Source organism: Eubalaena glacialis, chromosome 5 (assembly GCF_028564815.1).
Source record: "Eubalaena glacialis isolate mEubGla1 chromosome 5, mEubGla1.1.hap2.+ XY, whole genome shotgun sequence".
Lineage (NCBI taxonomy): Eukaryota > Metazoa > Chordata > Mammalia > Artiodactyla > Balaenidae > Eubalaena > Eubalaena glacialis.
Genome location: NC_083720.1, coordinates 78,594,923 through 78,618,060, shown reverse-complemented (window position 1 = coordinate 78,618,060; position 23,138 = coordinate 78,594,923). Strand labels below are relative to the sequence as shown.

The 23,138-nt window shown below is 40.2% G+C and overlaps 1 protein-coding gene and 1 pseudogene across 4 annotated transcripts; one reads left to right on the top strand and one right to left on the bottom strand.

Moving 5' to 3' along the window:
* Window positions 1-762: 762 nt before the first annotated feature.
* LOC133092687 (RE1-silencing transcription factor-like) lies at window positions 763-23,138 on the bottom strand. 4 transcript variants are annotated; one of them, XM_061192333.1, is made up of 5 exons: window positions 23,052-23,138; window positions 22,842-22,910; window positions 14,391-15,294; window positions 9,096-9,179; window positions 763-3,400 (listed from the first exon to the last, which is right to left on the bottom strand). In XM_061192333.1, exons 1-5 carry the CDS (start codon window positions 23,136-23,138, stop codon window positions 1,428-1,430), a joined length of 3,117 nt encoding a protein of 1,038 aa, XP_061048316.1. In that variant the 3' UTR covers window positions 763-1,427. The 4 variants fall into 4 exon arrangements, with proteins under 4 accessions (XP_061048316.1, XP_061048314.1, XP_061048313.1 ...); XM_061192331.1 differs by lacking the exon at window positions 23,052-23,138 and adding an exon at window positions 21,806-21,939 and having other exon boundaries at window positions 764-3,400; window positions 22,842-22,919; XM_061192330.1 differs by lacking the exon at window positions 23,052-23,138 and adding an exon at window positions 21,806-22,008 and having other exon boundaries at window positions 764-3,400; window positions 22,842-22,915.
* LOC133092174 (EKC/KEOPS complex subunit TPRKB-like) lies at window positions 16,416-16,935 on the top strand (annotated as a pseudogene).

Below are 23,138 nucleotides of genomic sequence, written 5' to 3'. Positions count from 1 at the left end.
AAAAGGCAGTCACAGGAACAGCTAGGACACCCACTAGTTGGTGGAGATCCCTGAGAAAGTGTGATTTTTTTAATCTGGACTGAATTTAACTTTCACCAGCCTTTTTCACTGTATTCACAGGAAGTAGCAGCTGGTCTACCAGCACTCATACTACCTTTCTCATCCTAGGTTTTCCACATAATTGCTATGGCTTTGGAATCTCACAAACTGATATCCTGTATAACTTGAAGGAGTAATTATGCCTCCTAATTCCAGATTTGCAGTTTCCAAATAAAAATTACAGTTCTTTATTCAGCGGAGTAGACATAAAAACACCAACCATCTATGAAAGAGGTTTTCCTCTAAGATACGATTTAACACCGTACATTTAGGAAGTAGATGTACTAAGACAGGCCAAAAGTTTACTTATGGTTGGTATTTGAGATAAAAATCCATTCAGTATAGACCTAGTGGCTTATTTATTGTAAAGTTCAAACTGAGAGCTATGAATTCACTATACGCATTTAAAATAAATAACATATGAAATGCAGATTCTGGCATAGATATGAATATCAAAATCAATGAATTTAACCTGCATGTTTCATTTGCTCAGAAATTTGCACACACTAATATTCTGCAAAAAAGACAATTGCAGCAAAGGAAAAAAGAAAACTGCCCTTTTGCAAACAAGATTAAAAGCATCCCTCCAAAGAGGAAAAAATAAAATGCAAATATATGTATAAAGTGTTACTGTTCAACAAAAATGCTAGTTCTAGAAAAAAATGTAACTGCATAGATTAAAAAAAAAACAACAATGTGCAACATCTTAAGCTATTAAAGCACCAAAATAAAAAAACACACCAAAATCAATGTTTTTATGACGATTAACATATACACAAATAAGAAATATGTATTGATCAAAACTCAGGAAGTAAATACCTGGGCTGATACACTGTCCATTGTTGGCAGAACTTCTCTTCAATTTAAATGTCTCTTTTCATCTCTAAAACAATTTTAAAGTGCTAACTTTATATAAAGCAGGCAAATTCTTCAAGTAATTTGCTATTTAAGTATGCCAATTTTTACAGAGCTAAACAAGGAACTAAGAATAAACTAAAGTGAAACAGGAATAGACATGGGGAAAAAACTCACAAGTTATAGCTGAACATATCAATAGAATGCTCTAATACCACCTTGGCCCTCTTGGTTCAATTAAAAGCAAAAGCTAACAGATTTAGCTGGTTTATTACACTAACTCCCTTGGATTTGCTAAAATTTGTACATCATTAGGTACACGGAGTCCTAAGGAAAAGAATGCCACTTAAAAATCAAGATTGGATACTAATTAAAGCAATTTTTTAAAAACAAAAGGTTGTCTACTACTACAAATGAATACAAAATGTCACAGACCTTACAAACTAAGAACTGAAGCCTTGCCCAAAGTTTAATTACTCCTGCCCTTGAGCTGCCTCTTCAAGGAAGTATACATTAACCAAATGGCGATTGAGGTGTTTGCTGTAATCTTTTTCCTTTCTAAAAGAACGATCACAGAAGATACAAACAAAATCTCCCTCGGCCACTTTGACCGCCAAGGCTTCCTTTCCATTTTTTCTACTAGTCTCTTGTGGAACTGGCCGAGCCCCATTCAATCCAGAATCATCACTATCCTCTGACATGTTGTCACTTAGGTCACTTCCATCATGACTGTGGATGCCTTCATCTTCATCCATTTCCTGAGACTCATTTACTGCCACGGTGACAGGAGGTGATGCCACAGTAGCTGTGGACACTGCTTCACATTTTTCTAGCGGTAGAGGAAGAAGTGGTGGTGAAGTTGGTTCTTCAACTGCCGAGTCTCTGCCGGGGGGATTCTCTGTTTTCTTCTCATCAGTGTCCCTCTTAATTTCACAAAGCAGAGTGTCAGCCTGATGTTTATCATCTAAAGTTTCACCCTCTGGCATATTCAAGTTTTGTTCAGAGGATGAAATATTGGCAGATGCCTTGGTAACAGCAGCAAGACCAGCTAGACTCTCATCTGCCTCTTCCGCTTCCACTTTTTGAAGAGGAGCTTCTTTACGTCCTTCGCCTGCAGGGACTAATTTTTGGTCTTCTGACTCTTCCTCTTTTAGGTTTTCCTTTGGCAGAGGTGGTGATGGTGGTAAGAGATCCTGTGCAGCGGCACTTTCCTTTAGAAGCTGCCTGTCTTTAACAGGCACTAAGCCAACTTCAATAAGGACTTGCTCCTTCTGCGCCATTTCACTCTGCATGTTGGGCTTTTCCTTCCCATTATCTTTCTGAGGAGACCTTTTGGGCATCGGCTCCATGGGGGGAGGAGGCTTCGCATGAACAGGCCCCTTCTGAACAACCTCGACCTCAGCATGCCCCACGGCGGGGAGAGGAGGAGGAGGAGGAGGGGATGGGGGAGGAGGAGGAGGAGGAGGAGGAGGAGGGGGCGGCAGCTCCGTCTGAGCAACCTCGACCTCAGCATGCCCCACGGGGGGGAGAGGAGGAGGAGGAGGAGATGGGGGGGCAGTGGGAGGCGGCTCCGTCTGAACAGGTCCCACCTCCGCGGACTCCACGGGAGGAGGAGGCTCTATCTGAGCGGGCCTCCTCTGAGCAGGCTTGCTGCTTTTTTTACATGGTTTACTTCTCAGAGTTTTCTTCTTTGCACTGTTTTTCATGCAAATACTTTGCTTTTTATTCTCCTCTACTTTGCTGTCACCCTTTGGCACTTCCTGACTACTTTTGGATTTGCTTTCTGCCTTCTTTTTCTTTTTTGTCACAGGTTCCTCATCATTAACAGGTTCTTGTAAGGAACGGGCTTCAGCTTCTGTCTTCCTTTTGCTTTTCTTGCTTATACAGCTTTTTTCTGAATTATTTCCTGGGTGCACATCCATTTCTTTAGCTTCCATTGCTGATTTGCGAGTTCTGGTAGTCACTTGGCTTGAGGCATTACTACAAGGCTTTTTCTCTTTTGAAACATTATCTTTTTTCTCCACTTTGACAGACCTCTCGTTTTTCTTCCCAGTCACATCCCCCTTCATTTTTGTCTGCTCTGTTTCTGTTTTCTCATTGGTGATTTTGTTATCAGGCAAGTCAGCCTCTCGCTTTTTGGTTTTCTTTAGTTTCACTTTTGAGACATCCATGGTCTTATTAGGACAAGTAGGATGCTTAGATTTGAAATGATACTGCAGATTACACTTCTTGGAAGCTGCATAGTCGCATACAGGGCAGTTGAACTGCCGTGGATTAACATGTAGCTCCACGTGTTTTTTGAAGTTACTTCTATCTGCTGTTTTGTAGTCACAGTGTGGGCAGTTAAGAGGTTTAGGCCCATTGTGAACCTGTCTTGCGTGACGGGTTACTTCATGTTGATTAGAGGCCACATAACTGCACTGGTCACACTTAAATGGCTTCTCACCTGAAGGTAAACAAGAGATGTTGCAGAAGGCATACATTAAGAAATGAATTCAAGATTTACTCAAGCATACTTATAAGGAACTGGATATATGTAAAAAAACAAACAAACAAAAAACCACCAAAACTATTTCTTGAAGACTTTATCATGCAAATTACATTTACCATATTTATTTGTATATCCTTCCTCTCTCCCTTGACATTGATTCTCATAACAAATGGGAGAATAATTATCTCAGTTAATCACCATCTTCTAAAAAGTTCATCAAGCTAGGGCTCTCAAGCACTAATAAAGGACACAGATTCATCAAGAAATACACAATTACTGGAAAAGTAACTTGGGCTCTTGATGTTAATTTTGGGGCAAGGGCACTCAAAGAGATAAGATAATTTTAAAGTTTTTATGTTTAGTTAAAACAAATGTATAATGGAATAGAACATAAAAATCCCATACATTTCAGATAAACCTTGAGGCTTCAAAAGAAATACTATACACTCTAGGCTATACTCCCAGACCTTCCGTGTGAAAGTTTTAAAAGAATGCTTTGGCTTCAGGGAGCAAAAGGATTTTTCTTTAAATTTAACCCTTTTGTGCATCGTGGTAACAGCTGAGTCAAGTTTCACTTAGCAAACTTTTTCACTGCTGGAGTTTCTAGTCTACAGCAAAAATATAACAAGTCAGAAATCTTTTCTTGATTTTCTCCCACCTTCTTCTAAAGAATGGGCAAAGAAACTAGGTAAATGAAAAGGGGCATACAAATATATATGGTATATAAAATTAGCAAAGAAAGTAATAATCACAGGTACATACAAGAGCAGAAGCCCACCTCCAACCCCCAAATTAAAGGCATTAAGATTAACTCATTCTTCCTGAATACATACCCATCTAGATCACACTCTAGCAAATATTACCAAATGGTATCCATACCCCACTGGTCCAACGGAATGCATAGCAGAAAAATGGAAATTGACATTTATGAAAATTCATCTCTCAAACATTCTCAAATTCACATCAAATCTTAATTTTTTTCATAAAGCAAAACTACTCAGACATGAAGTAAAACCATATAGATGGTAAGCTTTACATGATTAAAAAATGTCTGATGACAGAATACTCGATCACAAAAACAAAAACTTATCCGCGTATGTCAGATTGTAAACGTAGCTAACTGGACAACTCTTCCCCACATTAGTCCACTAACAGATTCATAAATGGAGGTTTCTAACAACATGCTGCATTAGTCTATACCTGGCCCTATCCTGTCCTCTCCATTGAATGACTTCAAAAGAGACAAACATTTACTTAACATATATAGACACAGAATGGGGAAGAGATGCGTGACATAACAGTTAAGAATTTGTTCTACAGTAAGAATACCTGGGGGGATCAAATATGGGCTCTGCAAATTACTGTGAAGTCTTGAGCAAGGTACTGAAAACTCCCTAAGGCTCAATTTCCTCATCTGTAAAATACTCTTAAGTGTTGTGAACTATAAATAATCTAATCCACATAGACCTCTTAGCAAAGGACAGATAGCCAAGCAGTCAATACACATTACCTGTAATGCATCACTTTTGGAATGGCTGGTAAGTTTTAGAATGGGTAAACAAAAGGGAAGATTTCATGTGTTTATCCTGCCTTACCATATAAACCCTACCTCTCAGTAAACAAAGAGCTGATGAATGGAGCTGATCTCTTTAGGAAAATATTTGTGCTCATAAAATAATTAAAATGAAAATGGTCATTTTTAAGTCCTAATGAATGAGGGTATTTACACAGCCAGCATCAAGCAAGGTGCAAACCTCCATCTGTGAAATGGTCAGGGAATGGGAGTTCGTAGGACTCTGTTTAAACAGTGATGGCATCATTTAGTTGCTTCATTCACCCTACCCACATTTTTGCTTTGTTGCCGTTAACCTCTTTCTTGTATTGAAAGATCTATTCATCAAGTTTAGTTTATTAATACCTAGCTGAATGAAAATTCTTTTGCCCTGTACCAACAGTAATATTTACCTGTTTTTGATCTTTATAAATATGTCAGATGTCTATTTTATTCTTCCTAAATTAATTTATAGAGATAAGGGAAATTCAAAAAGGGAGTTTTACAAGCTTTACACATTCTTATCAAGAAGAGCCCAGAAAGAGTAACAAGGGAACTTTTAATTAAAGAGTAATAGGGGGATATTACTCAGCAATAAACACAAAGTTCTGATAATGCAGCATGGAATGAATCTCAAAAATATTTTACAGAAGGATGTTACATTTAAGTCAGAGTACCAGTTGAGGGGAGACTATGGGAGTATTGACTAGAAAGGGTAAGGAGAGAACTTTTCTGAGGGTGGTAAAACATTTCACGCCTTCACCTAGATGGTAGTCAAACAAGAGAAAACATACATAATAAGGTCACTGACCTGTATACCTAAGATGTGTGCATTTTCATGTGTATCAATTAAACCTTAATAAAATACTATTTTTAAAATTATTCTAAAATTCACAAAAAAACTCTCAAACCATAACATGTTTCAAATACTTGGTGAAAGGAAAATAATTTTTGCTGAAAAAAATATTTTTCCATCTTAAAGAGTAGTTGATGGAGGTGGAACTTGCCAAGTTGTTAGTTTCCCTTAACAAACATCCATTATATTCATAATGGGAAAATATTCAAAATGAACTCCTATGCTGGCAGGACAGGAGAACTATCCAGTGTGATACCTACAAAAACATCATAAACTGGATGTATTTCCTCCAGGATGAAATGGTAGCATATCCACTCAGAATAGGAAATGGAGAGCTGTGGATTATGTCAGGATCTCTAGACTACCCAAGTGAGGATACTTCAAAACCATTAGTTACAAACACCAATAAAACACAGAATAACACCAGATTAGGTTAGTGTGTCTGTATATTTCACCAAACCAATACTCTGATCCCTTCTTACTTTGGCCTCAGAAGACCTACCCTAATGGAAGTGCTCCAAGGAAATAACCAATGTGGTTTTGCTTTATAAACCAATTTGTCATTTTAGCTAAAATTTACCAACTCAGCAGAGCCTAGTCTCTTCCAGAAATAAGAGACTGAGCATACACTTCTCTTCCCTAAAATACATTCACATGAACAAGGAAGTGAATGCCCAAGGTGACCTATAAAGATCAGACTCAAGACCACAGAGAAAGCATCCAAGATATTCACTCCATGCAACCCAGTCAGAAAGACTACCTACCCAATTTGACCACACTTAGCCTCACTTAATTTGCAAGTGTTATTATCAGCAACTTCTAAGAGAAGTACTAAAACATAGGATCGGCTGGAAATAATTCGGTACACTCATACACAAAACAAACTAACCATGTTTGTTTCCTGTTTGTGACTCACAAATTATTGGCATACAGAAAAAGACAATGGCTCTGCTCTCTCCATACTCTGTGCTATGCTGTAGCTTCTTGAGCCATTTTCTGAGCCATAATATTCTTTAAACACTGCTGATGACTGAAAATGAGGGTGGGGGAGTTGAGGCCAAATCCGAGCTCTTCTAAATTGCAAGAATGACAATTAACCTTAGATAAAACACTTATCTTCTCTAAGCCAGTGTCCTAATCTATAAACTGGGATTTAAGTATTCTAGAGGTACTAAGATTATAGATAACAAATTCCAATTTTTCAGTACCCAGCATGCATATAATAAATAGTAACTGCTACTCATTATTATAACACTTTTTAAATACTTGCTGTACTATAACAGCAACTACTAAAAATCACCTTTAAAATATAGCAGACAAAAGATAACAGTAACCAATGCAAAATCATTCAGGCAATCATTATTGTCTGGTGTAAAACACCATAGATAAAAATTTATACAGTGACAAAAGTATTATCGATTCAATGAAAAAAATACAAGTGTGTTGTCATTCTGATCCAGTGACACTAGTATTAGGTCAACCAGATATGACTTCAAGTGAGACACATTATTAACTACAATTCAAGCATTTAGATTTAATTTCCAGTGTACAAGTTATACAAGGCACAGGGACAGAGGAAAAACTAAATGATACCATGAGAAAGCAAGTTTACACAAATCCAGAAGAGGGGACATTCCAGAGGAAAAAGGGCCATATTTCTCCAAGGCCTTAGTTTCCCCATTTGTAAAATGGTGACAATAACAAAACTTACTCATCATGAGACAGTTATGAAAACGGAAATGATCCAACTCATGAAAAGCTCTTAAATATTTTATTTAAGGGCTAGAGCACAAGTATCAGTAGGATATGATGGCCTACCCTCAATAAAGCAACCATATTACCCACAGAAAATGAAACCAGGAAGCACCCAAAAGTAATACTAAAACCAGGTTTCTGGTTAAGTGACTCAATAGTTTAGAAGATTGAGAAGGAACATTCAAAGTATAAAACTTGACAAGAGTGTAAGGTCAAGTTGAGCCAGTGAGCATGCTGTGAGCCCTCAGAGCTGCTCAAATTAGAATTCATACTATAATCAAGTCTTACTCAATCACTGACTTAAAACAGCAATATCCAATAGAAATAAAATGCAAGCAACATAGGTAACTTTAAATTGTCTAGCAGTCACATTACAAAAGTAAAAAAGAAAGAGGTAACATTAACTTTACTACTTACTTAACCCAATATATTCAGTATCATGCCAACGTGTAATATTAAAAAATAGATATTTTACATAATTTTCTTCATACTGTTTAAATTCAGGTGTGTTATTTTATACGTCTCAATTCAAACCAGCCACATTTCACATGTGGCTAGTGGCTATCCAATTAGACAGCACAAACTGTTAACCTAAGGTAATTGCTAACTGTTAACTTAAGGGAGTTGGGTCTACATACACTTTGGTAAACAGCAAGATTTTAGTATACCTCCTCCACAGGGGTATATATTCTAAATTCAGGAAGAGAGTACTCTGATCAGATGTGACTGCTCACCCAGGGTCAGTGTGGCCAAAATGAAATAATTATCCATTCAAGACCACTATGCTTTTTAACTTTGCCATCTACCTACATATTTTGATAATGGGGACCAATTCTGGTGGTGATCATGATAATTTCAGTCACTAGAGGGGATATAAATCTCCCACTTGTTATAGCCCTGCATTTTATCTATTATAGGTTAATAAAATGGGATCCTGGACTATTTATCATTCTTTAAAGTTTGACTTTTATAAATCAGTCCTCAGATGCCCTACCAACTGTCAAGAGAATAAAGCCAAATTTCAGGACCTGAGCAGGTAGCTAAGAAGGAACCCCTGGAACCTGGCAACCACACACTATGAAACTTGGTGTTATACTCTGTTGGGGATGCGGAGGGAGAGTCGGTAAGGAGTATAAGAAGGCAGAGGTTGTTCAAAAAGGATAAACCAGCCTTGGTCTATGATAGCAGTTCAACTTTTATTACATCATGGAACTTGATGAAGGTCTGATGAAAATTAAGGACACTCCTCCCAGAAAAAGTACACACATACATTTACATTTAGTTTTGGACATTCCACCTACAGACTCCCTGGTTAGGAATCTCCATTTAAATACAGCTCCACACTAGTAGACCACGAATTTTTAACTCTAATTTCAAAATTATATTATAAATGAACTATAAATAAGGACCCAGTTCCAAGTCTAGAAGAACTTTCTTATAATGGTAGTTTACCAAAGATGATAGAAACGTTCCCATTTCTTACCAACCTGAATGAGTACGCATATGTCTGGTTAAATGAGTCTTCTGAGAACTTGAGTAAGGACAAAGTTCACATTTATATGGACGTTCTCCTACAAAAATATAATGATTAGTGTTCAAATATGATAAAATAATGCAATTACGATTCTCACTAACAATATACACATCATTCAGTACTGAGCATTTTTTAACAAGCATTTCTTTTTTCCTGTCCCTGGCAAAATGATCAATTTTTATCATGTATTAGGAAAGATTATTCAGAATACACCTAACTACATTATTTTAGCTTTGCTGACAAAAACTACCATTGGCTTTCTGAATTCTCACAGCCCTTTTAATTTTCACAGTAATGCTACATGTTATTACATTAAATATTAAGAAATGAAAAAGTACCTTAGATCAGGTATAAAATTAGAATTATCCTTTTAAAAAAAATCCACAACATTGTAAATCAACAATACTTCAATAAAATTAAAAAAAAAATCTACCCAAATTTTCTGATGCTATGACTTAGGTAACTTTTTTGATCCTTATAAATGATAAATCTACCATTTGAAATTGTTAGCTTAAAGCAATAACATTTTTGAGTGGGGAAGCTGTTGTTTTAAGCTAAAAATTTCAAGTGGTAGATAGAACTTTTATAAAATAGGTCAGTGTTAAAACAAATTATAATCATAAGGCCACAGGGACTGAGAGCAACTGAAGATGAGAGGCCAGTGATTTACTAAAGAATTTAAGACTCAAAGGCAGGAAATGTGTATATTTTGGAAACATGTTGTCAACCACAAAACATATCAAAAAACCAGCTTGCTAATTTGTTTTCATATACTCTTTAGCCACAAGGTAATAATTATGACCTCAGGCAAGCTTCCTCATCTGTAAAAGTAATAGTACCTTCACTTCCTAGAATTGTGAGAATTTAAATCAAGATAATATATCCAGAGCATTTAACGCGGTGCCTGGCACATAAAAGCCTCAATAACCATCAGTTATTATTTTGTCTACACTATAAGTTACAGTAATAGATGTGTCTAAAAAAATGGGATAAAGAAAAGACAAGTACAAAAAAAAAAGAAAGAGAATGTGTTGATGATGGGACTTCCCTGGTGGCACAGTGGTTAAGAATCCGCCTGCCAACGCAGGGGACACGGGTTCAAGCCCTGGTCTGGGAAGATCCCACATGCCGCGGAGCAACAAAGCCCGTGCGCCACAACTACTGAACCTGCGCTCTAGAGCCCGCGAGCCACAGCTACTGAAGCCCGTGTGCCTAGAGCCCCTGCTCCGCAACAAAAGAAGCCACTGCAATGAGAAGCCCGCATTCATTGCAACTAGAGAAAGATAGCGAGCAGCAACAAAGAACCAACACAACCATAAATAAATAAACAAACAGAATGCGTTGATGACTGTGAAATGTGTTCCTAGTAACTATTCAGCTGTTATTAGCCAGTAGCTATAGATTAGCTGTAAATACATTATAGCAACTAAATGCCTACTTTGACCTAGAAGAATTTTAAAACAGCTTAAAAAACGTTGAATGTATTTCTGTAAAGAAGATACATACAGACTTCCCTGGTGGCACAGTGGTTAAGAATCCGCCTGCCAATGCAGGGGACACGGGTTCAATCCCTGGTCTGGGAAGATCTCACGTGCCGCAGAGCAACTAAGACCCTGTACCACAATTACTGAGCCTGTGCTCTACAGCCCGTGCGCCCCAACTACTAAAGCCTGTGCACCCTAGAGCCTGCGTGCCATAACTACTGAGCCCACGTGCTGCAACTACTGAAGCCCAGGTGCCTAGAGACCGTGCTCCACAAGAGAAGCCACCGCAATGAGAAGCCTGCGCGCTGCAACAGAGTAGCCCCCGCTCACCGCAACTAGAGAAAGCCCATGTGCAGCAACAAAGACCCAATGCAGCCAATAAATAAATAAATAAGTTAATGGAAGAAAAATTTAATACCCTTACAGATTAACATGAACAATCCACTAAGGATAATTTACTTTTAAATTCTTCATAACAAAATAGATTGCTTCTATCTGTGCAACTCACCAAAAAAGGCATAAATACTCTAGAAACACTAGTAATTTTTCAGTCATACATATAGGCAAAAATGTCATTTTTTTTTAAATGTCATCTTTTAAAGTAGAATTCGTGTACTCCAATAAAAATTAATTTAAAAAAAAAGTAGAATTTGTGAACTGGTTAAATATCGAGACCACAAAATGAAAAATCTTTTGACTGAAGACTCAAATGAAAATCCTCAGCCCCCTACCATGATAACTACCTACAGAAATGAGATTCGGAACTTTGAATCTTAGTTGTATGTGACCCTGAGCACATCACTTTAGGCTTTCAGTAAACACTTACCCTGTTTTCCTCAGTAAATTGTTCTGAAGATTAGCAGAGAGTAGAAGAAAGCACCTAACACTGAGCCCTCAATACAGGAACATAAGAGACCCACTAAGTGAACTTGAAACGCAGGCTACCTAAGTGAGAAATAAGAAACAAGCGATTCCTGTTGATGATCATTTCTTATCTCTGCTCTTCAGCACTAGATGAATTTTTCCATAAATACAACTTCAGAACCATGCGTTTAATAGCACTGATACTCTCAGAATTTACATAATCAAAATACTATCCTTCTGTTTATACACCAACAAACTGTTTTGAAATTTTTTTCTTTTAAAAAACCACAAATTAGGTAATACCGGAGGGAAAAGCTTTTAAAAAGTATTAAGACAGGGACTTCCCTGGTGGTCCAGTGGTTAAGAATCCACCTCCCGGGCTTCCCTGGTGGCGCAGTGGTTGAGAATCTGCCTGCCAATGCAGGGGACACGGGTTTGAGCCCTAGTCTGGGAAGATCCCACATGCCTCGGAGCAGCTGGGCCCCGTGAGCCACAACTACTGAGCCTGCGCGTCTGGAGCCTGTGCTCCGCAACAAGAGAGGCCACGATAGTGAGAGGCCCGTGCACCGCGATGAAGAGTGGCCCCCACTTGCCACAATTAGAGAAAGCCCTCGCACAGAAACAAAGACCCAACACAGCTAAAAATAAATAAATAAATAAATAAAACAAACAAAAAAAGAATCCACCTTCCAATGCAGGGGACATGGGTTCGATCCCTGGTCCAGGAACTAAGATCCCACATACCACAGGGCAACTGAGCCTGAGCTCCACCAACTAATGAGCCCGTGTACCACAACTGCAGAGCCCACGTGCTCTGGAGCCCCTGCACCACAACTAGAGAGAAGCCCACACACGGCAACGAAAGATCCCACATGCCGCAACTAAGACCTGATGCAGCCAAAAATAAGATAAATAAATAAATAAATAATTTTTTTAAAAAATGTATTAAGTCCAAATAAGTTTAACACTAAAATGTGAAATGAGATATGTACAACCAATGTTAGCTATGTAAGTCATAACCTTATTGTGGAAATATCAACTTTAATGTGGAGAAAAAGTTAAGTAATGAATGATGAAGTATATAAAATACAGCTATTAAAATTAGTCACCTGGACTGTAATTAAGTGAAAATAAACCACTATAAGAAAAAAAATTAAATGGCAAAAAGTAGAGATCCTACTTAAAAAAAAAAGTATACATAAAAAATTGGAAATATACAACAAAACTGAAATTTTTCCAGTTCTCTCCATTTTCCTTTTTTTTCTTAATTCTAAAAATGTCTTAAATCAACTAATTTAGACTTACTGTTGAAAACATTTTTAGATTTGGGGGATAATTTTTAAATTGTTCAGTGACTCAACAATTTTGAAAGTATCAAAATATAACTGACACCAAAAAAATCAAAATTTAATAAGACAAAGACACTAGTCATATTCTTTTTTTTAATACTTTTAAAAATATATATTTATTTATTTATTCAGTTGGCTGCGCTGGGTCTTAGTTGCAGCATGCGGGAATCTTTTAGTTGCAGCATGCAGGATCCAGTTCCCTGACGAGGGATCGAACCCAGGCCCCCTGCATTGGGAGCACAGAGTCTTAACCACTGGACCACCAGGGAAGTCCCAACAATGGTAATATTCTTTATGTTGACTTGCATGGTGGCTATGAGTATATATATTTGTAAAACTTCATCATTGTCAATAATACCTCAATTTAAAAAAGTTCATAAAGGTGTACACATAAAAGTCATGCACTTTTACCATATGTCACAGTTACTACCTGAAAGCTCTACAGATTATGGCCAATTCTAAATTAGGCCCCAAGGTTTTCACAAAACTGTGAAAGGACATAAAGTACTTACGGCTAAAGAATATATGGTATCTGGGATTTGTTTTATGATATTGCAGGTGAGGTTAGTTTAGTCTAACAGTTTGTTTAATTAAAACTGTTAAGTGATTAATGGTGTAGGATTCCCAAGTAACTCTCATTTCCTATGCCATGTAATTGTGAAGTGTTTGTACTTTTTTACTTTTGAAATAAAATGGTTTCGAAGCCTGGAGACAATCAATCACAGGTTACAACAAATTCCAAAGAGACTGCAAATTCTTTTACATAACTAGATTTTACAGCTTTAAATTACACAGAAGCCATCAACTAGAGCTTAGGAAGCTTGCTACACGTGGTCTTTCTTGTAATGGAATTTCATCTGCAAGTTTTCTTGTTTATGTCTACCACTTAAGCAAAGCAACATCAATTCCTCTCCTCAGTATGACTCACTTCAGCATGGGGTTCAGCCCTGCAGAGTGACAACTACTGAAAAAGGGATCTGATGCAAACAGCATTCCACAGCCCCTTTTCACTTCTGATGCAAAGAGTAGAGTGCTAGGTTACTCTATCCATTTTGTTCAGTCCAGTAATCAGTCCTCAAAGGTACCAATTCGTATCAAGAAAATGTTCACATAACTATCAGTAGTTACACTGTTTTTAAAAAATGAGACCCTTAATTACAAAGATTTGAAAGTCAATTTAAAAGTGAATAATTAAGGGGTGTTGGGGAGAAATGGGGAGCAACCACTGAGAGGGGTTTCCTTTTGGGGTGAAGATGTCCTAAAATTGACTGTGGTGTTGGCTGCACAAGTCTGTGAACACACTAAAACCAATGCATTCTAACTTTCAATGGATGAATTGTGTGGGAGTGGAGTACATCTCAATAAAGCTGTTATTGAAAAAAATGAATTGCCAAATGTGACAAAATATTAATAACTGTTGAGTATAGGTGATGGGGACCCATGGGTGCAGCGGGGCATTCTCTTTACTTCTGAGATGTTTGAAATTTTTCATTTTTAAAGTGTTTCATTTGGGGGGTAGAGTACACTTATAAATGAGAAAGGTCCTCTTACCTGTATGAGTTCGAACATGCTGAACATAATTGTTTTTTCTGTCTGAAAAATAGTTGCATTTTCCACATGTGTATACTTTCCTTGGAAAATGGTTTCTCAAGTGTTTCCTCCAGTGATATTCGCTTACTGTGGTGTACGTGCAAATGATGCACTTGTAGACTCGCTCATTGTCCCCGGCTCGCGTGTGGTGTTTCAGGTGAGCAGTATAGTGATCATAGCGATTGGTATTGTAGCCACAGCGGTCACAGCGAATGGGGCCCTTGGAGAAATCTCCCTCTTCCCCAGTGGAAGAGCCGCATTCCCTGGCTTTGGCTTGCTTCTCTGCACTTTCTTCCACAAAAAATTTCTTGGCACTATGAACTCGGATGTGATGCACAAACTGTTCTTCAGATTCTGCTTCATACTGGCATGGTTTACAGCGAAAGGGCTTGGTCTTCAAGTTCTTGCATTTGTCCTCTGCTACAGGTGTTTCCCGAGGAAGATCTTTATTTGCGCTGTACGGTTCTGAGGCAGCTGACACCTCAAACACAGGCCGTGGTTGGACAACGCTGAGTTCCAAACTCTCCAGTTCCATGTTTTCCAGCCCACTGGGCTCGCCTTTTACCTCAGGAGACTCCTCGAGTCCTTCTCCATCACTATCTGAAAAGTTGTTATCCCCAACAGGCATCAATTCTGCCATCTGTCTTTCTTCGCCAACCAGGTAATCACAGCAGCCGCCGTTTACTTCCCCAGTTAAGGCCACATTTGCCAACATGATGAGCTGAGGCGCAGCCAGTTCAGCTCTGGACAGATCAGGCAAGTCATACATGTCGTTGGGCAAGGCCATGCCCATGGTGCCACTGCCGGTGAACAGACCTCCTCCTCCGGAAGACTGCCCCATTACCTGGGTGGCCATAACGGTGTTCTGCATTCAAAACAAAACAAATAACACGAAAGCACCAGTTTAAACACAACTTTTACTGGTCTAAAACCACAACATCACTGTAATTCTTCGTAACTTAAAAAAATACATTTTCCCATATATCTTTAAACTCAATCAGCCTCATTAACTACTGAAAATAAGCCTTTACAATATTTTGTAATTCCAAATTCTCTTTACTGCAGTCATCAAAAAAATTTCTATGACCCCCTACAAAAAATTCTATCAAGCATTTGACACAACTCATCCATCAACTAGGTCTACCACTAGTGTGCCTTCCCTCAAGCACTTTTAATTTCTCTGGTAGAAAAATATAAGTAACTTTCATTTTTAGTGTTAATTAAAATTATATTTTATATTCCATACATGAATTCCATACATAAATTCCAAACATGCTGTCCTCCCATCTCCTGCTTCAACAGCTTACTGGTCTGAATCAGAAAGGGGAAAAATTCAAAAGCCAACTGTGCACTTATTTAGTACAGTCTGGAAAGTAGAAGCCTGTAATTATTGGCCAATGGATTAAATCTCATATGAACTCAACTACCTCCAAAATAATAAACTACAGTTGACCCTTGAACAAGGGGCTAGGGGCACTAACTCCCTGGTGTAGTTTATCTTAAAATCTGAGCATAACTTTTGACTCCACAAAAACTTAACTACCAACAGCCTACTGTTGACCAGAAGTTTACCAATAACATAAAGAGTAGATTAACACATACTTTGCATGTTACATGTATTATATACTGTATTCTTACAATTAAGTGAGCTGAGAAAAGAAAATGTTATTAAGAAAATCATAAGAGGGGCCAGGCTGGGCTGGGCTGAGCGGGAACGGGAGACTCAACCCCAGCACCCATGACTGTGATTTTCCAGGTGATGCCTGTGATTCTTGATGCCTTCATTTATCCAACACCTTCCGAGGCCTGGTCCTGGGATGCAGCCTGGCAATAATCAGCTCAGTCTCTCCCTTTGAGGGCTGACAGCCTAGCAGCGATACATCATCCTGATAAGCCTGCGACTCACCAAAGTTGTGACAAAGTAGCTTGCAGAATAGGGAGCTAGTCCTGGGGTTCTGGGCCCGCTGAATCCTGCTTATCTATGAAATGCAGTTAACACACCAGCTGGACCTACTTCCCAAACACAGGGTGACCCTTCTGTTATTTAATGATGTAAAAAATGCTTGAGAATAAAGGCCATGGAAGGTGACATTGATGGCTCGTTCATAAACCCTACAGTGACTGTCAATCCATTTCAGATACTTGTGGCAGCAAACAAAGCAGTTCACCTCTACAAACTGGGAAAAATGAAGACAAGAACTCTATCTACTGAAATTATTTTCAATCTTTCCCCAAATAACAATACTTCAGAGGCCTTGAAAAAATTTGGTACCTCGGCAAATGACACATCAATTCTAACTGCTTATATTGAAGAGGGAGAAAAACAAATAAATCAAGGAGACCTAATATCTCCGATAGAAGGTCAAAAGTTTCTCTGAAAAATCTCCCAGAAATAACACATATTACAGAAGTCAAAAAGATATATAAACTATCTTCACAAGAAGAAAGTATTGGGACATTATTGGATGGTATCATTTGTAGAATGTCAACATAAGATGTTTTGTGAAATGGGGACTTCCCTAGCGGTCCAGTGGTTAGGACTCCGTGCTTCCAATGGCGGGGTGCGGAGGCGCGTGGGTTCAATCCCTGCTCGAGGAACTGAGATCCCACATGCTGTGCAGTGTGGCCAAAATATAAATTGGAAAAAAAAAAAAAAAAAAAAAGATGTTTTGTGAAATGACAGAAATATTAAAAATTTTCAGCACTTAAAAAAAGAAAATCATAAGTGAAAATATATTTAAAGTACTGTATTTATTGATACCATAAGTTTGTGTACAGCATGTGTATAAGACATCCATCTTGTCTTATACGATACAAAATACTGTTGATGTTAAACATATTACTAACGCTAGACAACAAAAATGAAAATATGAAAAAGAAATTCATACTTATTTACAGGTATAACATTTATGCATTGACAACAAAGAAGCAGCAATATGATTGCTTTATGGTAACCTAATATAATCAACACGATTGCATCCCGGTAGTCTAGTGTACATGCAAATGAATCTTTATAGAAATTTTATGGCATATAGTATTACAGTTATATTCATCATACAGCATTGGAAATGTCACATTTTTTTAAAAAAGCCACTTACCTGAGATGACAGGCTGATACAGTTTGACCAAGTAGGAGAGAGAAAGGTATACTGTATGGTACTATAATTTTTGAAAGCAAAGTTATAAAACAGTAGGAAAACTAACACATAATTAATTTTATATTAAATATCAGTCACCTTATACCAATGTAAGGATAGGCTATCCACTTCAATACAGGTTTTGCACACCATGTTCTACACAATGAACCTGTAGGCGATAAAGATGATGACACAGTAACGTCTCAGGGTTCTTGCCATAAAGTTACTAGATTTTCACAAGACACTCACACACAATAGATAAGTTCATTAACTGTACAGTATGATGATTATTTACTATTCATTAACTGGAAGTGGATCATCACAAAGGTCTTCATCCTACTAGTCTTCATTCACACTGAGGAAGCTAAGAGGAGGAAGAGGAGGGGGTTGGCCTTGCTGTCTAAGGGGTGGAAGAAGTGAAGGAGATGAAGGGTAAGGCAGGAGAGCCAGGCACACTCATGTAACTTGATGGAAATACATCCTAATTTTTGTCTGACTTTTTTGCTTTTTTTATTTCTCCCAAAATGTTTCTATGTGGTACCAATCCTTCCACGCTTTGCTTTACTTTTAGTGCCTGTATCACAGAAGGTCCATGCTGTGAAAGGAGTCAAAAACAGTCTTGAATAATCAGAACCCTTCTGCCAGATTGTCAATTTGTTTCTGACACTGCGTCTTCTGCATCTTATTCCTCATCATCTGGCGCTGGTTCGAAAGCACTCATCCCCATCAAGTCATCTTAATTCCTCTGATGTGTTTATTAGCTCTTGAATTTCTCCAAGATCCCTATCTTGAAACCCTTCACCCTCCACCTTTTTTTTTTTTCTTTTTGCCATATCCAGAATCTCATGATTTCCTTGATTGGCTCTGTTGTAAATCCTGTAAGTCGTGCACAACATCTGGACACAGTTTTCTCCAGCAGGAATTTACTGTTTGGGGCTTGACGGTCTTCACAGCTTTTCCTATAACAAGAGCCAACTTCAATCATGTAATCCTTCCAGACTTTCATGATGTTCTATCAGGGTTCCCCTTCCACAGCACTGACAATCTTTCCAATCTTTCCATAGACTACCACGTGTAATGAGCTTTAAAGACTCCCTAATCTAGAGGCTGAATTAGAGACAGTTCTGTCTGGGGGAAAGTAGACCACTTCAACACCATTAATGTTGAACTCATGGGGTTCTGGGTGGCCAGGGGTATTGTCCAAATCAAAACTACTTTAAAAGGCAGTCCCTTACTGGCAATGTATTTCCTGACTTCAGAGACAAAGTATCAATGGAATCAATGCAGAAAAAGGGTTCTCATTGTCCAGGCCTTCTTGTTGTACAACCAAAAGACTGGCAGCTGGGGACTTCCCTGGTGGCACAGTGGTTAAGAACACGCCTGCCAATACAGGGGACACGGGTTCGATCCCTGGTCCGGGAAGATCCCACATGCCGCAGAGCAACTAAGCCCCTGCACCACAACTACTGAGCCTGCAATCTAGAGCCCGCGCACCGCAACGAAGAGTAGCCCCCACTCACTGTAACTAGAGAAAGCCCACACGCAGCAACGAAGACCCAACGCAGTCAAAATATATATAAAATAAATAAATTAAAAAAAAAAAAAAGACTGGTGGCTGGTGTTTATCCTTTCCCTTCAAGGCTTGGGGGTTAGCAGCTTTATTTAAGGGCGGTCCTAATCCTAAACCCCACTGCATTTGCACAAAACAGAAGAGTTAGCCTATCCCTTCCTGCCTTAAATCCTGGTGCTCATTTCTCTTCCTAATAAATGTCCTCTGTCTCATTTTTTTCCATAATAGGGCACCTTTGTCTGCATTAAAAACCTTGAGAGACTTGTGGTTGCCAAGGAGGAGGGGGCGTTGGGAGAGGGATAGAGTGGGAAGTTGGGGTTAGCAGATGTAAGCTATTATATATAGAATGGATAAACAAAGTACTACTGTATAGCAACAAAGAACTACATTCAATATCCTACAATAAACCATAAAAAAGAATATTAAAAAAAAGAATTTATATATATGTATAACTGAATCACTTTGCTGTACAGCAGAAATTAATACAACATTGTAAATCAACTATACTTCAATTAAAAAGTCATTGAGAAAAAGAATAGCAATCTGAACAGGTTTTTTTTTTTAACTGAAGTATAGTTGATTTACAATGTTGTGATCAACGACTTTCTTTTAATATTTATTTATTTATTTATTTGGTTGCGCCAGGTCTTAGTTTCAGCTCTCCAGCTCCCTAGTTGTGGCATACAAACTCTTAGTTGCGGCATTCATGAGGGATCTAGTTCCCTGACCAGGGATCGAACCTGGGCCCCCTGTACTGATCTTATCCACTGTGCCACCAGTGGATTGGGAAGTCTGGATCAATGATTTTCTTAACGGTGTCTGGGAACTTGTCTGCTGCGTCTTGATTGGCAGACACTACTTCTGTTATCTTGACATGTTTTAAGCTAAATCTCTTCCTAAAATTATCAAACCAACCTTTGCTGGCATAAAATTCTCCAGCTTTAGATCTTTTACCTTCCTTTTGCTTTAAGTCATCATATAATGACTTTGCTTTTTCTCAAATCATATTTAGAGTCCATAGGTATGCCTTACTGATAGCAATCCTGCACCAACGTAAAAACTGAATTTTTAATTCGAGATAAAAAGGTATTTCCCAAAACATGCAAGGTTTTCAGGCCTGCTGGCGTAGCTGCAGTGATGACCTCACAAATTTCCTTTTTTTTTTAACCATTGGTCCTTAGGGTCAATTCATTTATCTTGAAATGGTGGGCAACCTCAAGTGCAGATATCAATCTACCCCAGTACACATCAAACAATTCAACTTTTTCTTGTACTCTGCTTCTGGGGAGCACTTCCAGCATCACAAGTGGCACTATGGGGTCCATGATGTTATTCAAGGTTTCTGGTATTGCACTAAACAGGATGAAAAATATGCGAGAACCGTGAGTGGTGACTTTTTATTGCCACACAATTTACTGGAGAGACTGCTCACATGGAGATGATTACCTCACCTGGCATTTTAAGCAGATACTTGCAACACTTGAGCTCACCAAAATTAACAAGAGGTGGCCACAAAAAAATTATTACATTAGTACAGTATGTACTACAGTTAATTTTAAGCAATTATGATTTAATAATGAATCTTCATGTTTGCATTTCTGTGAATGGCACTCATGTGTGGTTGGTTATGAGTTTGTGTGCGTAAGTCTTGATAAATTTTAACCTTTTATTAGATTTTTGTTATTTTATGGCAGTAAATGATATGAGACTAGTATCTACATATATTTTACATATTAATAACATGTGTTTCCTAATTTTTTTTATATTAATAGGCTACATGGTTCATCTGTTAATTTTTTCAAAATACTGCAAATCTCCAAAAAATTTACAATGTTTCTTGAAAAGAATCCACGTATAAGTGGACCCGCAGAGTTCAATCATGTATTGTTCAAGGATCAACTATATTATTAAAAGTACCACTTAGTTTCTTTCCCTTTCTCTTTTTTTTTTGTGATGACGACCTGTTAAAAAGTAAAAAAAAAAAAAAAAAAAAAAAAAAAAAAAAAAAATTACGGACCTTTTCTCCTGTGAAAAGAGAAGTTTGGTGTATTTAAGAGATCACAAATCAAAGTAAAGAAACTTTCAAATCCCCATATAAAACAGCCGATCAAGTCATCTCCGCAATCAGCAACTTTCTTGCATTGCGCTTGACTTGGCTCACTTGCCTAGAGGAGCCATTACAAGATCACCTTGAAAACTTGTTGGTCTTTTTATAAACCGTCTTCACACTTTACTTTCCAATCTAAAAGGTGTAATTCTCAAATTAGGTGTTCTCCTGCAAATTAGAAAAAGCAAAATAGGTGGCAAAGGCTAAAAAAAAAATGTTAAACCCAAAATACAAAAAGTAATCCGTCTCACCCAAGTGCATAAACACAAACCGGTTGAGTCATAGGTACCAACAAAAGTTGGAATCAAATGCCATCACACAAAGCAAACGCTGTCCAAGGGTTTAACGTAACAGCCCAGACTACTCGGTAATTTCTAATTCTTCCCAAACCCTAACTACCATCCCCAAAGGGATTTTAACGTTGGTCGGGAAGACTGTCCAAGCACAGTCCGAAAGCCCAACGTGCTGCGCGAATTCCTACGTGCTGCTGCCACCAGCGCCTGCCTCGGCGGCGGCATTCCTAACTGAAATAGGCATTCGGCCATTTTCTCAAAATACGTACCAAACACAAAGCAGCTCTTTGCAAACTCGGGAGCTCTCGCTTCCTCTCGGCTCGGCCCGCTCACTGCACCACTGACACACCAGTTGCCGCCACACTCGTCCTGAACCTTTCCCTGGGCTCCCCAACACTAAAGACTGCAAGACGGGCAAACTCGGGGTGCCGCTGGGCCAGGCCAAGTCTTCCCCAGTCCAGGCTGACCCCTCCTGGCCCGCGCGCCCGAGTCCGGGAAGAGGGAGGAAAGTTACCGCGTCGCCGCCGTCCCGGCTGCTCGCCGGCCCCAGGCTCGCCCTCCGCAGGGGGCCGAGGAGCCGCCGCGAGCGCCCTCCCGAGGCGCCGGGCCCCGAGCGCCGGAGGGGGCCCCCCGCGCCCCGGAAGTTTGCGGGTTCACTCCCCCACGGCGCCCCGCGGGACGCGCGCCCCGGCCCCGCCGACGGCGGCGGCTAGGTGGCCCCGCGCAGAGGGCCCCGGCGGCGGGGTGGCCCGAGCGCAGAAATCGCTGTCCAGCCCCATTGGCAGAACCGCCCGAGCCCCAGGCTGACTCAACCCTCCCGGCCGCACTCAACGGCGCCTTCCGGCGAAAGGGAGAGGCCGCAGAGGGAGGGGGCGGGAGGACCGCCGGCAGGCCAGGAGCTGCGGCGAGACCTGGAGCAGGAGGAGCACGAGAGGAAGTTTCAGAACTAGGGCCCCAAGCAGCTCCGCTCCTGGCCTCCCGACAAGACTCCCATGGACGCCCGGGCCCGCGCGGAGGCGGCGGCCCGGCCTCAACTGGGGAGGGGGTCCCGGCGCCGCGCCGCTCCCCACCAACGCCCCCGGCCCAGCCCCCGGACCACGACGGTGTAACCCGATCCCGCTCAGACGCCAGTCCCCGCCCGACGCGGCCGCCACCGCCGGAGCCACAGTATCTGCAAATCAGCCCTGGACAGCGCCTCGCTCCGCGTCCTTCCGCGCCCTCCCCCTCCCGCGGCCACCGCCGCCACGACCGCCCGGCCGGCCCGCCGCCCCCACCCGACCGTCTCCCAGACCGCGCCACGCTTACCGGCCTTCCTGGGCGAGGAGGGGCGACGACCCGCGTCGCCGCTCCTTCTCGGACTACTTTTCTTTGTTGCTGGAGTTTCGGGGGAGGGGAGGGAGAGGGCGGAAAAGTTGGACGCTGGGGCAGTCGAGGCCCACGAAGACCCAGGAGAGGGGCTGCAGAGAGTGTTCAGGCCTCCGGCTCTCGCCCTGCCGTCCCGACCGCCGCCGCCGCCGCCGCCGCCGCCGCCGCCGCCTGGGGCCCCGGGCCTCGGCGGCGCTTGCTCTGCTCCTGCGCCGTGAGCTCTCGGGAGCCGCACAT

Bases quoted from the DNA above. Each gene is read 5' to 3' on its own strand.
- LOC133092687 (XM_061192333.1), bottom strand. From the start codon at position 23,138: ATGTGCGGCTCCCGAGAGCTCACGGCGCAGGAGCAGAGCAAGCGCCGC. The intron at 15,295-22,841 runs GTAAGCGTGGCG...TTTTGAATGCAG, and splicing joins CTCCTCGCCCAGGAAGGCCG to AACACCGTTATGGCCACCCA. The intron at 3,401-9,095 runs GTTGGTAAGAAA...GTTTACCTTCAG, and splicing joins ACATATGCGTACTCATTCAG to GTGAGAAGCCATTTAAGTGT.